The sequence below is a fragment of the Lutjanus erythropterus genome, chromosome 19, assembly GCF_056507025.1.
Source record: "Lutjanus erythropterus isolate fLutEry1 chromosome 19, fLutEry1.hap2, whole genome shotgun sequence".
Classification (NCBI taxonomy): Eukaryota; Metazoa; Chordata; class Actinopteri; order Lutjaniformes; family Lutjanidae; genus Lutjanus; species Lutjanus erythropterus.
Genome location: NC_139335.1, coordinates 15,694,699 through 15,710,971, shown reverse-complemented (window position 1 = coordinate 15,710,971; position 16,273 = coordinate 15,694,699). Strand labels below are relative to the sequence as shown.

The 16,273-nt window shown below is 41.5% G+C and overlaps 1 protein-coding gene across 2 annotated transcripts in view; it reads right to left on the bottom strand.

Annotated features, from left to right (window-relative positions):
• prkar1b (protein kinase, cAMP-dependent, regulatory, type I, beta) overlaps positions 1-16,273 on the bottom strand; it is an 82,562-nt gene that overhangs the window by 9,920 nt on the left and 56,369 nt on the right. For both annotated transcript variants that reach the window (XM_084744458.1, XM_084744459.1), the window contains 3 exons: positions 13,323-13,481; positions 6,113-6,173; positions 3,787-3,908 (listed from right to left, as the gene is read on the bottom strand). In XM_084744458.1, the coding sequence (XP_084600584.1) occupies positions 3,787-3,908; positions 6,113-6,173; positions 13,323-13,481 (342 nt within the window). The remainder of the gene's footprint in view (positions 1-3,786; positions 3,909-6,112; positions 6,174-13,322; positions 13,482-16,273) is intronic.

Here is a 16,273-nt window from a genome sequence, read left to right as displayed (position 1 = left end):
TGTTCACAGCTTTCCATCTTACTGGCAATCTTATTTCAAGCAAACTTTTGAGATGCCGAGTGTGTTAATGAAAAGATAAGAAGAAGCACACATCACACACTGGAAAACAAAACAGTTGTTTTCCAACTGCCAGTAAAACTCGATGAAGAAGAAAAAAAATAAAGACACAAAACCAGTCGCTCTGGCCATCTGTGAGAAAAAAACATCTAAAAAGGTCTTCAGGAATTTTCTTTAATTGGGCAAGTTGTAATTATTCTTTCATGGGACAGTCAATGCTGACAGCGGAAGCAGCTTCTTCTGCTCTCAGAGTGGAAACCCCGCATCCCTACATCAGAACTTCTGTGAAAAAAGACGTTTCCATCTCTTATGACACACATTAGAGAAACACAAAATATATTTACTGTAATAAATCATAAAAAGACCATGATATGTCATCAGAGATTTATGAAACATGCAAAGTTGAAATGCTGGCTTCACTGACAGCGTTGCAGCTGTGGTGTCCTCCTTTGACAATTCTATTCCAGCCTGTAACTTGTGTGATTATATGCCAGTTTCACAGTGGTAAGAGTTAAAATTACTGCAGAATAATCATCAAATGAATAAGTGTTTGTTTATGAGTAATGCAGCAAGTCATTGAACCCCAACTCCAGAGTGTAGAGCAGTGGACTTCTGTTACCAGGATAAACAGGCTTAGCTTTACATTGATAGACAACTGTCAGTTATAAACAGGTGATCAACTTACAATGGAGGATTGGTTGCTGCTTGTTATTGTCAAACTATAATGTCTTGCGCTCCTGCAGTGTTCCTGCAACCTGCCTGAGCTTCTTCAAGTCTGAGGAGGAGGGGCTGGGAGGAAACAGCACGTTTCAACCATAGAACATAAATCAAATAGAGATCCAGAATATTTAATATACAGCCTATGTTTACAGCTCGCTGTTTGGACTGCTGTTCACATTGCTGGACACAAACCTGCTACATATTTCTCCTTTAGCACACCTCGAGCACGGGTAAAAAAGAGTTTTGTGAAAACTTAAATTCTGCATTTCCATCAGCGTTCTCTAATGCAATACTTCACAAATATGCTGACGGAAACACAGCTATAGCGTCTGGTGTGAGACTCATATGGACCTAGGCGACAAACTGGAATGAGCTTCCTTCCTCTCTTCCTGCTCCGTCTCTCCATCCTATAATCCCCCAGATTCCTCTGCATGTTTTGCCTTTCTCTTCTCTGGGATCCACAAGTCTCAGATTGATGAGTCATGCATTTCTACAATAACTGCTATGTTTGTGTCCTACACCCCACTTGGGTTCATCTTCTGCATAGTCAAAGTGGCTTTTAAAGGATTTCGGGAGATTCAGGAGGCTTCAATTGGAGGCTTCAAATTTACCAACACTGGTCGGATAATGTGAGGTGAGCATAAAATATATACAGTGTAGTCTATAAATATTTTTTTGTTTGGCTTTGTAAAATAGTCTTTGATATTGAACTGCCACATTTCAGCTTTAAATCTGTTACTTTCAAAAAAAAAAAAAAAAAAGAAATAAAACATTTTTCTTCTTATATCATAAAAAAGCTGATTTCAAGAGCAAAAAAACTGCTACAACCTTACATGGTCTGGTATGACCAGTGGCAATTCAAAATACTTCATTCATCCCTCAAGGGCCAATGCATGTTGGCTAATGTTAGTGAAATGTAGATAGATGTTTCTGTATAACTGACTTTACAGAGTCAGTTCACTCTTCTCTACTTGTACTACTGTTACTCTGTGTCTGGCCACACTGGAGGCCACACAGCAAAAGTCACATAGTGTCACTTTAGTAAGAGTCTAATATGAGTTATTGAGAGTCCAAACAGACACATGAGCTCATCAATGTGGAGGATTTTGCCATTTTTATACAAATATTTATATAAAATTCTTTGCAATCAATGACTTACTTAAGCAGACACACCAGATGGTTTGTTACACAGAGCCATCCAAGAAGACATCCTTAGAAACCATTTGGAAAAGGGCAGACGCTTTCAAAAAACACTTGGACCATCTGTCTGTCACGTTTAACACAGGCTGACTCCAACCAATCAGATCAAACTCTTGCCAAAGCTGGTCAGGAGAAGAGTAAAAACATCTTTTTCATTGGGAAAAGCCTTCAATGCCTTTATTTGCTCTTCATTCAATGGAGAAATATTATTCAGTTCTGATAAAACTGATGCTCTCACAGTAACCTCCTCGGGAGCTGCCACTGTTTGCTGACTGGGTGCACCACTATTGGTGCTTCACAGGTTTCAAAATGATGAGTTTAAGTTGAAGTTGTAAACAGAAGCCAAAACAAGTAATCACATATTAACACTTTTCAAGTGTTTCAACTCAGTGGCAGTGTTCAAAAATTTGTCCAATGAGCAAAGCCATCTAGCTCGCTACATCATGCTATTGGTTTGCTTATAAAGCATGGATCCACTAGTCAGTGAGCTTATATGACATTTAGAATCAGAAATTACCACATTTACATTACAGATATTTGATACCACAATCTCTGCAATTCACTAAAATGTAGATTGCAGAAGATAAAAGATAGAAGATAGAAGATAAAATGTGTTGTTATAATCATGTCTGGTGTAAAAGTGTGTCCAAGATTTCATCAGTCCCATCAGATTTTTGCAAAAACTTAATACAATCAGGCATGAAAAGAGTTAGCTATACCCTAAGCATCCCATCTCACTTTCACTTCCAATTTATTAATAATATTGCTATCAGATGTGTCTCAAGCATAACACGTCAACTCCCTAACCCTTTTAAATCAGGATCAAATAGGAATTATGGTTCAAAAATGTGTTTTGATTAGCATTAAGAAGGCTCTTAGCAACTTTAAAAAAAATAAAATGGTTACTCACTATGACTACGCTGTCAAATGAAAGTATGCAACATTCTGAAAGATGTCAACTCCCTCACATTTTCCATCTGATGGAGTTGACTGTGATCTGACGGTTATACATTAATTTTTTCAGTATTACTGAAGGGTAATACAGTTTTGTCCCAATGTTTAAGAATAATTATGGAGTGAGAAAATGGGTGAAAGAAGGGTGGACAGGATGAGTGTTACGGTGGAGGGGCACAGGTGGAGTGAGAGAATGAGAGCGAGCCAAAAGAGGGATAAGGAGCAATACATCACTCCGCAACTTTGATAAAACCCTCCTCTGGCTGAACTGCACCTAACCACTCCCACGCACTGTAACCAATGCAGTGCTCATTATGACTACCTTTAGTAAGTCTGAGAATCGGAGGGTAAAGTAGGAGGCACGGACAAAACGACTCCACCCCCTCTAGACAGGGCCCTCTTGACTTGACCCTGGTGAAAGCTGTGTAAGTATGGACTTAATCAAAAGTGTGTTAGGATGACAGGCAGGGGGCCCTTCATGAAGCTGCGCCAGGGGCCCTAGCTCCACAAAGCCTGCAGTGTGAGGGGGGGGGATTGTGGATGTGGGCCAGGGGCTGGGGAACACCACCAGGGAGTCCATCTGCTGGTGGCAATAAACTGGGATCAGTTCTGACCAGAGCAAAAAGCCCACCAACGTCCCTGCATGATGACAAGTACATCAGCCACCTGAGTGCCCGCGTGATGACACATTACTCGGTCTTGGGCCCCATATGTCAGCGTGTACAGGAAATGTGACAGTAAAAGAAAGTTTCCACACATCCTACTCGTGCTACTGCTACTTTTTCTACACAGCACAGCTTCTCACAAGCACACACACACACACACACATACTGTAGGCCCTCCCACAGACCTCACCTCTGTAATAATGAAGAAGTCATCACCAGGTTCCCCTTGCACCACTATCTTCTCTCCATCCTCAAACTGAACGGGCTCTAGAGCATCGGCCACCGTCAGACGTTCCCACTTATCCAAAGACTCTGTGAATGCAAAATGCACACGGATCAGTAAGAGCACTGTTATTTACACTGATGAATGCAACAGTAGATGCACAAGACAGAAGTAGATGCATGTGTTGGTGTGTGTTCCATACTCTGAACGGTGACCTAATAAAAACAGGTCCATGATCCAATTTGGGTCACCACCCTAAACAGTTTGGAGGATCTAACAATGCTATTCTCAAACTTAATATTTACTGTAATACGTCACTGTTACTGTGAAATGTTACATTACATAGACAAGACTTAATGGTATGAATCTGTAATAATAAAAAAGTTAAGATTAAATCAAGTTAAATTAAATCCACTATAACATTAAAACTAATTTAGATTCACTGATAAGCAAATATGAAACCATGGAGAGGATATTTATTTCTAAATACTTTAAAAAAAATCCCTTGTGTATACAAAAAATGACCATTTGTGAAGGAGTCCTGCCAAAACCTGTGATAGGATCTATCTTTTTCAGTTTTTTGTTGATCCTGAGAGCCGGTGGCGACAGCTGTCTTTCCGACTGTCCAACCACACGTACAGTGACGTGGTTAGCCCGGGATATTTCTAGAAGCTGTTGGTATTCACACAGAAACCAAAAACACAGACGGTCACACATCCTCACTGGGAAAAATGTTCCAACCAAAGGAGTTTTGAGTAACTTAGAACTACTGATATTTATAGAAAGAGGACCTAGTGACACCTAAATACCTCCGCACAGGAGATTCGACAAATGACCTCATCCCATCTTTGAGGATTCAGCAGATTATTGTTGCCTAATCTTAGTAGTCTATACATCCTGGTGTGGAATGTGACTTATCTGCAGCGAAAACACTCCTCATCTTTAGCTTTGTCTAGATGAAAGGGTGATTCAGTGTTTTGATTTGACTAAGACATGAGTTAGAGGCGTAAAACTGCAGCAGAATCTCTTTGTCTGAGACTATTGTCTCCCGATGTGCTCAGTAACTGATCCCCGTGTGTGTCTATTTGTGTGTGTGTGTGTGTAAATGTGTATGTATTTAGGATTAACTAAGGTGAAGTCTGGTCGGTTGGAGGTGTCCAGTGTCCTCTCTGGTGGGGCCGTGGTGTCTGCTGGCCCCAGATGAATGTCCTCTGTCTGGCTGTGAGCTAAAGGCAGCGGGACCTATAGTAGTGATCCTTAACAGCCCGGCACGTAACACGATACACAAATGTACTGACTAAAGAACCTACATTTCACGCTTCGCAGGGCCTGCACCCACTTGGATCACCTTGCTACACACACACAGGGAATCAGCCACTGGGATGTTGAAGCCTCTGTGTACATGCCACAAAGAACATGTTGTTTTTTCCCCCCTTCACTCCTTGACATCAAGGGCTTGTACCCAATTTTGTGGCTATCTCAAAAATCAAAGACAAACAAAATCACTCCCGCCTCCTACCCCTCCTCCAATTGAAAGAGGCAGAGCAGAGAAGTAGAGCGACAGAAAAAGGAATGAGGAGAGGAAAAGCACTTCGAGGAGGGAGGCGGGTGTTGAATACAGGCCTGGACAAGGCTGTCAAAAAGGGAGGCGCGGAAGAAAGGAGGTGAATGAAAAGAGAGTGGATCTCGCAGGGATGTTCTCCTAAGACCTGAATTGAGTGTATGTGTTTACTCAGCCAGCTAATAACTCTGTACAGGGGGCATGGCCTTACTCTACACACCACACACACACGATCAAGTGGAAGGGGATGAGATGTCAGTTCCAATTGCAACTCATTTTAAAAGTCTGAATGAATCTCATTCGTTCCTCCAAACTCAATGGCCTGTGTAGGCTGGTGTTATCCAGATTCCTGTAGGAAAAGAGAGGCTTAGCTTAACTCCCTATTCTTTAATTGTCCGCACAGAGACAGAGGCTGTGTGACTGGCTTTAGTATGAACAGTGCGAGAAGATTAGGACTGTACACACAAACCTAACACTATGGGCCTTGTGTGACAACGTGCGCCTGTGTTTATGTGGACTAATCTACAGTATATGTTGCACTATGTTACAGATTTAACTGCCTGCACTCTGGACTCTCTGACCTGGTGTTTAAGACGAATGCTTAACATGGCATACACGTGCAAACACGCTCGACAGCGCGCTGCTTTCATAAATGCAGAAACGAATGGTAAAACTCAAAGGACCGCCTTTGAACATCCTCATTATGTGACACACTTTGACACGCAGACTTACCGAGGATGGAGACCTTGCTAAGGAACTCTTCATACATCTTTCTCTTCCTCAGTGTGCTGCCCTGTAAGTCAAATGAAGGAGAGACATCCACCATTAGACACACTCTCTCTAAAATTGTATCACAGTGCTCCACATTTAACACATTCAAAAATAATCCTTGTGATTATTCTGCAAATTACTGTGATCATAATGTCTTGGTTGAAGTAACAGAACAGTTTTCTCACTATCAATAAAAAACATCATAAAAGTAGTAGCAGCAAAAGGTCCTACAGTGCCTCTATACTAAAAAAATTCAAGTAATTACTATTTTGGAAGGGGTGCTACTAAGACAGGGCCTTGAAAAAACTGTACTTGTTTGTTGTCAGAGAGTTAAAATTAGGAGCAGTGATCCGTGTTTTGGAACTGAAACACTGTTTTCACACTATTAAGAGGATTTATTGCATTTTTCCTGTTATTATGTTTTACTATATATACAGTCTCTCTCTTTGTTTTTCGCTCGTTTCATTTAACTGTAACTTTTGTTTTTCTGACATGGGTGCGAGTTACTCATTCACACATAACAGAATCACTTTTATGCCACAACTGAAGGCTGTACTATGAAGGAAGTTCAATATTGTCAGGCTTTCTTTGCCTGAGCTGGCTCAACAAAACCTAAAACCACAGGCAGAGATAAATAATATCAAGACGGTGGTTATCAACTTTCTTGGTTAACCAGGCTTTCTTCTCTTCTCTGTGCACATTCGCACAAAAAGGGACATTTGGTGTGTCATTTGACTCTTGTCCAGTACAAAATGGACCCATTGCACAGTGTCTACTTCAGTCAAGATGAACACATTGATATTATAGATACCTATGAAAAATATTTTAAAAACGCAACACTGCTATAGCAAAAAAATGAAAATGCTGGCCATGAAGGACACGTGGAAATCACCTTAGTTTTTGGACAAATCAGAATGAAATGATTTTTACTGAATGAATATTAAACATGATAAATACCAACATACTGATTGTTTTTCTGATCTGTTTTCTGAGCCGCAATACCAGCAGTGCAACATGGACTTGGCAGCAAATCAGGAGCAAACATAAAAATATCATACAGTGTCATTAGTTGCTTCATCATCTTTTTAGCGTATGGATCAGAGGTCAGCAACTTGCAGCTCTGGAGCCACATACGGCTCTTTTGCCTCCCTCCAGTGGCTTCCTTTGCTCTGACAAAAATGATATGGAAATGAATAATAGTTTCCCCACAGCCTGGTGCCTTTTCCTCTCAATTTTGCTGGTGCCTAGTCTTGAGTTTGCCTTGGTTAGCTCTGAATACCAAATCCAAAAAAGAAAAGTCTCAGAGGAAAATAGAGAATTTAAAAAGTGGCTCTTTAGATAATAAAGACTGCTGTTAATATGACCTGAAACAAGTGGGGAAAAAAATAAAAAAAATTCTCATCACCAGCTGATTGCACATTGGTTCTCATGGCACTGTAATAAAAACAGTTTGTGCTGCTGTAATTATGTTACACAGCATCATTCAGTGACATAACTAACATACAGCTCAACAGGTTTATATATAAACTGTCTTCCCTCAACTGAGAATTGTTCATAAAGAGCATCTTCAGGACAAGAACCAGTTAAAAGACAGAGCTTATTACAGATGATTTAATCTGAAACTCTGAACAGAAACCTGCTCTGGACCAGTTTATGAGTTAAGCATCAGTTACCATGGTGATCTTGCCAGTTTAAAAGGGAGCCACCTTCGTGAAATTATAATTTCGACCTATTATTCTCACTTCATAGCGCACCCCTTAGGTTTTTGAGGCTCAGAAGTTCATAAATATCGCTACTGTCATATTTCAGGATTATAAAATATGGAAACATTAAAATTAATTCTGCACTGCAGGATAACCTGTAATTAATTGTGTAGACACACACATACCTCCATTAGTTCATGGGGTCATACTTACAGAGGTGTGTATGACTTCTGTGGTAATGCTCATTGCATATGTGTGCGTGTCTGTGTGTGTGGCCCACCCCGCCCCACCCCACCCACCAGGCAGGGGACTTTCCCCCCTCTGCCTCTGCCATGAACATCAGGTGCTTCCTGACAAGCCTGGACCCAGAGGACCCCCTTCCCTATACGGAATTTCTCCTTTTTTCCCCCCTATTCATTGCACAGAACCACTCAGAGACGGAGCGGGAACATAAAGAGAAACAGAGAGAGTGAGGAGAGACGATCTTGTCCACCCCGTGTCTGCCTCTGCATATGGAAATGATATATTGAGGCTTGGGGTGTCTTTAGTGCATAAGTGCCTGAGTCCCGCTGCTGCCTCTAATTTCATATAATTTCACATTTTGTCTTAAAAGGGGAGAAAACGTTCCCAAGTGAGCCAACGTCAAACTCAAAATCGTAAACAACTTGATTAAAGGAATTCTAGCCTGCATCGCCTCCCTCCTGGATAAATGATTCGAGGGTGTGTGTGCACATGAGTGTGTGTGTGTGTGCGGAGCCTGCAGCCTGTTTTTAGTTCTGCCACTTATGTTCCGTTGCTGTCTCTGCAGAGACGAAACTTCATGCTCATTAAGCAAGCAAATACAAACTCTCACACTTGTATACTCTAGCTCTAACACAATCTCACACACAGCCACAAACACACACACACTCCAGCTTCCACAGAGATGTTGATTTCATAGTCTCCCCATAGATCTCCTACGACAGGCTTGCTGAGCTTAAAGGCTTACCATGCGTACATAACGTTGCGTTACACAGCAGGTCTGATTTATGCCACTGGTGTAAGACTGGCTGGGCGGGCCAGAGTAATGTCACCAATATAGGGGTTTACTGGGTAGGATGGAATGAAAATGATACTTTTCTAAAATTTCTGATTCTAAAATTTCAAGTTATCATTTATTTTGTTGGTGCACAGCCTTTTTTTTCTCCATGCATTCTTTTTTATCTGCATCAGTCAACTTGGGAGGGCCTGAGCACATGTTTCATGCACAAAACTCCCCTACTCCTGTTGGCCCCAGTGTGTTCGCTCCTCCCGTGGTTAAGGATGAACCAGCCTCTCTGTCTGCTCGCTGTCTTTGAGGTAGAATCATCAAAGATTTGAGGTGTGGAGCGAAGCCAGACTAAACCAACTGTACCTCACACCCCATCACCTTCATCTCTGTCCAACGCAAAACACACACACACACCCCCCGCCCCCCACATGCCTCCTCATATCTTAGTATTATTTCCCCTTGTTTCCTTTCGTCTTGTGTTCTGTTTGTTGACAGTGGTCTGTTAGTTTGAAAATGGCTTTGTATATAGCTGTGCGTGTTTAAATACCAAGATGACACTACAAGGTGGGTATTGTTTGACTGGTGACAACACAATGCAGGGAGTGTATTTATCACAGGGAATGGTATTACACTGTTTACAAAATGCACTCCTGAACAAGGAGCAGGTGGGGGGGGTGGTGGTGGTTTGGAAGAGCAGCCTTGGCACTGATTTTAAATGACAAGATAACTGACATTGTGTCATCGGCATGACTATGGTACGAGTATGTGTCATGTTTTGCCAATGGGTGGTGGCGTAAGTTACGGTCTAAAAGGGAGATTCATCTAAAGAGGGTGTCTTCAAAGGCACGTACAAATATGTAGGTGCTCTAAAACAGGGCTGAAAGGAACTTTTATTTTCATTATCCACTAATCTGTCAGCTTCAGCTTCTTAAATGTGAACATTTTTTGGTTTCTTTACTCCTTTATGGCAGTTAACTGAAGATCTTTGGGCTGTGGGTAAAGTACAACGTGTTGAGGACATCATCCCATGCTTTGGGTATCAGTGATGAAAATTTTCCACCTTTTGTGAAATTTTATGCACTAAACAACTGATAAATAGCTCAATGATGTAAAAAAAAATTGTGGTTCTGAGAGCCTTTCAGATGTCAGCTGTCCAAAACCCACACATGTTCAATTAACTATGATATAAAATACAGAAAGGCAGGAAATCTTCATATGAAGCTGCTGTTTTTGTTTATTCATATTACTAAAAAACATGAAAAGTCCTGTGTAAGGTTTACAGGGTATTTTTAGGAAAATACAGATAGATTATAGATAGATTATAATATATCGTCACAACTATGTTTTCATTAGTGTATAATCACCTGAGAATAAGAACTAATATATTTGCAAAATCTGAGACAACAACCAGGTTGACAAAATGAGTGCAGAAAGACAGGTCAGCTTGCCTGTTTGGTAGTTTTTTGTTGTTTGGACAACTATCAGAGGTCGAGGTGCTTGGGCATTTGGAGGGAGCTCAGAGTAGAATCACTTCTCCTTTGGATCAAAAGGAGGCAGATAAGGTAGAGGAGCTGGGAAGCGTTGCTGTGGAGAGGAACGTCATGCTTGGCGTGGTGCCTTCAGCCTGGATGGATGGATGGACGGATGTGTGGATGGACAGATAACTATGTGTAAATGGTGCAGGAATACCTTCCCGACCAAGACTTGTAATACAGCAAACTTATTTTATAACTTTAGCTGCTTCCACGCTGGGGAGTATACAACATATTGTCAGTTACGAGCTACATGATCAATAATTATGGATATCGACCAATATGAAACCTCACTTTCGTGCTGGACTTTTTAGCTATATCGCCCAGGCCTAACTTGATTGTAAATGTACTTCAATGTAAAACTTTGGAGATCAGGACAGAGGAGAAGAACAGGAGAGGAGCAGATGTGCAAACAGTGAAACTGATGGTAGCTGCTGCACACCTTCCCAAGCTCCTAACTAACTAGCTGCAGACACAGGCACTCAGCATAATTTTACTGTGAAGCACACACACGCACACACACACTTAGACTCACATACTTAGACACACAGAGAATGCTCATTGTTTTGGCCTAAGATGTTGCCAGAATACCACACTTTATGAAAACAGCTTTACAAATCATTGACAGCAATAATTAACTACAGGTTTGCATAATTGAATTCTGCTTCACCCCGACTCCCCTCCTGCTGCCGCTGCTGGAAGGAATGGAGGAATGAGAGCCGGAGAGAGAGAGAGAGAGAGGGAGAGAGAGACAGAATCCTCTCAAAGAAAGGTTACCAGGGCAGACTGTGCCCTCACTTAAACTATGTGCTTAAGAGGTGACATGAGTGCTGGGCAGGCCAGTGCCAACTTTACTCCGAGCTGAAATGTCCAAACACAGACCTTCTTCCGTCTCTGTGGGCTCAGACTGTTTGACACAGAGCAGAATCTTCATGCTGATGAAGACTTGGATGCACACGGGTGTTTGGAAGGTTAATTGGAGTCATCTAATTTATTTGAAGTAAGCTGATAGGAACATTTGAGGAAGTACTTCTTGGGGCACGGAGACTCACATGCACACACGGGAACAGCACCCAAAATGTGTGTGTGTGAATTAGTATGACAGCTAGGGCCGAGCACCCTGTGTTTCCAGTTTAAACATTTAGACATTCCTGCTAGATAAGCTCCTGGAGCGGGAAGTGTGTGTAGAGGCATTAGTGTTGACCCTCTGTCTCCCCTCCACAGCTCTTCCCTTTTCCATCTTTCTCCTTTCTTTGCCTTGCAACAGATCTAGAGAGACGTTAGACGGGTAGGATACACCGGAGGAAGAGGTGTTTTTTTGTGTGCGACTGGCAAATGTGTGTATATTTTGAATGTTAAAAATGAAAGTGCCCGTTTTTAAGTGTTTACGGAGTCTTAAGTAGTTGAGTGGGAGAAAATATTGGGTAAGTGGAGGACCACAAATGATAAGAGTTACAGCATGTTTTCTGCTGAATAATGGGAAGGGTACGGATTGTCCAGTGCGTTCTCATCCCAACTCATCACATGTTGAAGATATGCTGGTACAAGACTCTGCGCCTCATACTGAAGCGCAAAATACCCTTTAGCAGCTGTATCTGATGCAGCAAGAAAGCCTTTTTAACACATGACTAATACTGTTATATCTGCCATATGATTTAGATTTGATTCAATTCAGGGGCCTGCTTTTATGAGACAATATCATATGCCCTTCTAACACAATCGGTTACATGATGATTACATGGGATTGCCGGGTGTAACATCTGTCTCAACTGTCACAAATATGAGCGGCCAGTAAAAGGTTTTGAATGGTAGCAGTCAGGGAGAGGAGGGAGGAGACAATGAAAGTCACTCAGTCAGTTCCCAGCAGTCCAACAGGGCTGTTTCTGTGAAACTCTCTCTCAGCTGCCTGGTTGACAATTATCCATCAATACAAACATTATTATGCTTTTTTTTTCCTGAAATACATTTCTTTTGGCTAAAATGTCATTTAGTTGAAGTAATATTTTAGTCTGAATTGTTTCAGTTGTAGTTTATTTTTAATCCCCTAAATATCATAAGGTTTTAGTCATCTTAATCTACAGGATATTTAGTCGACTGAAATGTACTGCAAAGTTTCTCTAGACTTTACAAACTCATTCTCTTGGAGGAAACATCTATTAAACTGTTATTAACATTAACATTGAGTGTACTACATTTTTTTCAAACTTGCATTCTGTTTGTTACATTTGTTTCATTTGTAAATTGCTCATCTATGGTTATATTTATTGGGTCAAATGTTAATATGTTATGTATTAACCATAATTTGCCATTAGGTCATTTCCACTAAAACATTAGTGCAACAAACCAGTCACTTTTTTCTGCCGGGGACATTATGTTCATTATGGGCACTGTTGCGTTCCCTAATTTTCCAGTGTGAGTCGGTAAGAAGGAGGGTAAGAGAGGGGTAAGAGGAGAGATGAATAAGAGAGGGAAATAACCACCCTCTGTGCCTACTTGGAGATTAAATCTCTTGCCTATTTGTCCTTACCTAACACTTTTGTCTCATTTTTATTCTTTGGCAAAAAGTGTCAAAGTTTTTGTCATCATAGATTGCTTTTTTAAAAATTATTAATTATTGTTTCTTATTCGTCTGTTAAAGTCAGTTAAAGCATTGGATCGCTGGTCACTGAATCAATGTTACACCTCTACTTTGTACTTGACATGGACCTCAAGCATATAGTGAGTAACACTGAATGCAAACAAAACTTCTGTTTGTCTACAGTAAAATTCCACAGGGCACCTTTTATGTAACTTGACATGATGGCTATCAGAGTATTTATGTGTTCTATAGTACAACTATGTGCAAGCCTGAAATTAACTCAAAGTGTATACTGAAGTAGCATTAATCAGTGTGTTGAAGTTTGTACCATGAGGATGCGCCGGTAGCTGTCTCGGTCAATGCCCCACAGTTTAAGGTCAGTCTTGGCCTTGACGGTGGCAGCTCTAGGAGTCCCATAGATCAGGGCCAGCTCTCCGAAGCTACCTCCTTCTCCAATACTGGTCACCCACTCCCCGTTCACATACACCTGCAGGCAGAACAAGAAACAGAGTGATGGACAGGTTGTTATATAAGCTTAACTGCTTCTGAAGAATGTCAATCATTGCTGGGTAGACTGTGAGGAATTTCATCCCGAGACACCTTCCCCAACCCTTCTCCTGCCTCTCTCCCTCCTCTCAGTTTCCGGGCTGTTTGATATGCTCACTAGGCTGGTTCCTAAGTATTTGATCCCCACTAAGCCCTCAAATGAGACCCTCTAAAAGGCCCTCTATCCCTCCTATCTCTCCCTCCATCCCTTTTATTTTCCTCTGTCTTGTCTTGTTAAGACCTTCCTTCTGATTCAGGAGTGATGGAGGACAGAAAGCTGTGATCGACTCTGTGGGTCCACCCCCCCAGATCTAAAACACATATACAGAGGCACTCACATGCTTGTTCACCTTTACACACATGCACAGCCCTATTTAGGCCAGCCACTATAGCTCTACAGACAATGCAACCTCATTGAGACTCATTCAGGCTGTCTCTGGGGCCGTTACGGTTTCACCTGTCGACACACTATCCACTATCTCATTGACTTAATAACACCAAGAGAAAGGAGGAGAGAGAGGGAGGGAGGGGTTTATCCCTCTGGTGGCTGTGAATTGCCAGAATTGTTGCAAGCCATTATCCAAATCTCAGAGTAGACCACAGGGGAGTCATTCTTCACTATAAACTGGGATGGCTTCAAAGAGATGCAGAGTGCTGGCTATGGTTTAGATTAGATTAGATTAGATTAGAAGTACAATCATATGTGTTGCATCAGAGCATACAGGTTATAGTGTTCTTCACTGCGTTGCTTCTTCGTTGCTGTGCATCTGATCACCATAGGGTTTGACACACACTTTCATGCAGCTCCTGGTCAGGTAGAGCTCTTTCAAATGGTCAAACAAGCAACACTACATCCTAATCAGAACGGCTATGCACGAGTGCAACCGGAGCAAAAACTAGCATTAAGGCGGTCCATAAACACTGACATTGGAAACGACTGTATTTCACTGAGTCAGCGCTGTGCAGAAGGTAAAATGGAGTTCACGATGAAAAAGACTGCAGCAATTCAAGTCTTGAACAATGTATCCTGTCGCACAGCTGTCACTAAATTTTCGGTGTGTGAATGTCTACAGCAGACTGTGTGTGCCTGGTGGTAATTAAGAGGCAACAAATCAAAAGTACTGGAAGGTGGATGGGCAGACATTGTTGCTGTGTATTTCTGTTTGTAGTTACTTAGAGTGTGGTTCTCTGCGCATGGCCATGAGCTGTCTAAGTGTGTGTGAGAGAGTGTCTGTATTTATTGTGTATTTGGCAGAAATTATTTAATTTCACTCCCAAATACCATTTTGGGCAAAGGTCCCCCAACTTCTGAAAAACATGAAGCAGCCCAGTCCCCCCCAACCAGATACTTAAAGGGTAAATCTGGTATTTCTAAGACTGGGCCCTATTTTTCCATATTTAGGGATCTAAATGACTAATAGGTACAAAAAGATTAGGAAATCTTCCAGTAGATCACCTAAGCCAGCAGCCATGAAACAGGCTGCAATGGCTGTAACGTAATCCTTGGAGGCGACTGTACGACCACTAAAAGTTCTTGTTTTTGCCACTGACAGGCTCAGACTGTTATTCTAAGTGTCTGACAACACTGAAAACATTATGCTTTTTATTTAACCAGAAACAGCTGTTATATCACACTCGTCAAAGCCACCAGAAAACCAGAACCAGTAATTTTACCTCACAGGAGTTAACTGGTCTACGCCACAACCCCCCAAGCTGTAATGAGATCTTCGCCGTATCTATTCTAACAACGATAAGAAAATAAGCCTTCTCTCTTTACTTGCCCCTCTAGTTCAGTTTTAAAAGCAGTATGCAAACGTGTAACAAACATATAACACACTACATGTTGTAAGCAGATATCAGCACATTTTAAGTGTTTATTAATGTACAGGATTTGTCTACAATCAAATTTTCTCCTATGAAGACAGACTAGTTTATACAATTACAACTGTGTTTTACTGTACTGTCATTTATGTCATCTGTTAATACGCCAGTCGACAGCTATGGGTGCCCAGTACATTATAGTGTGAAATAAAACATTTATTAAATGACTGTATACTGCTTATAGATGCTAAATTGGGAGATTTACAGTAAAGTGTTACCAGATACTGAATATTTAATTAAAATGGCATTTTTTTTGCAACGAGATTATCTTGTATTTTGGAATGAAAGCTTTAATTTACTTTGTGGTGCACCCTTATAAACATAGGCCAATATCTGTAAGTGAATACACTTGTGTGCAGACATGGAGGGGTGTTTGCATCAGTGGCAGTGGCTGTCAGCTTTCAGGCAGTTTATGGGATGCCAGCAGATTTACACCCCTCTCTAATGAGAGACATCTCCACACTTTAATAACCTCGGCACTGAGCTTGAAGTAGTTTAGAGCCTGAGCTGTGGAAGGCAGCAGCTGTCTGCAGAGACGGAGGGGTGAGGTGAAGGAGACACATATGAGCGTGGGGGTTAAGCCAAGGATAGGGGTCTTCCCCCAACTTGGATGCAGAATGATAGGATGCTTGCTGTGGGAGCAGATGTCTAAGCTTCATCGATGGCAGACAGAGTGAGGCTGAAGTCACAGCCCTGAACAGGCCAGATGATAAAGACACAAAGTGATGCTGTAGCTGCTGGACTGAGCACCAGAGCAACTGTGAATCTAATAATCTAAAAGTTGAGCCAGAAGCAGCAAATGAAAAAAATAATTACTGTCTGAGTTAGAGCTGGGCAATGTATCGATCTTAT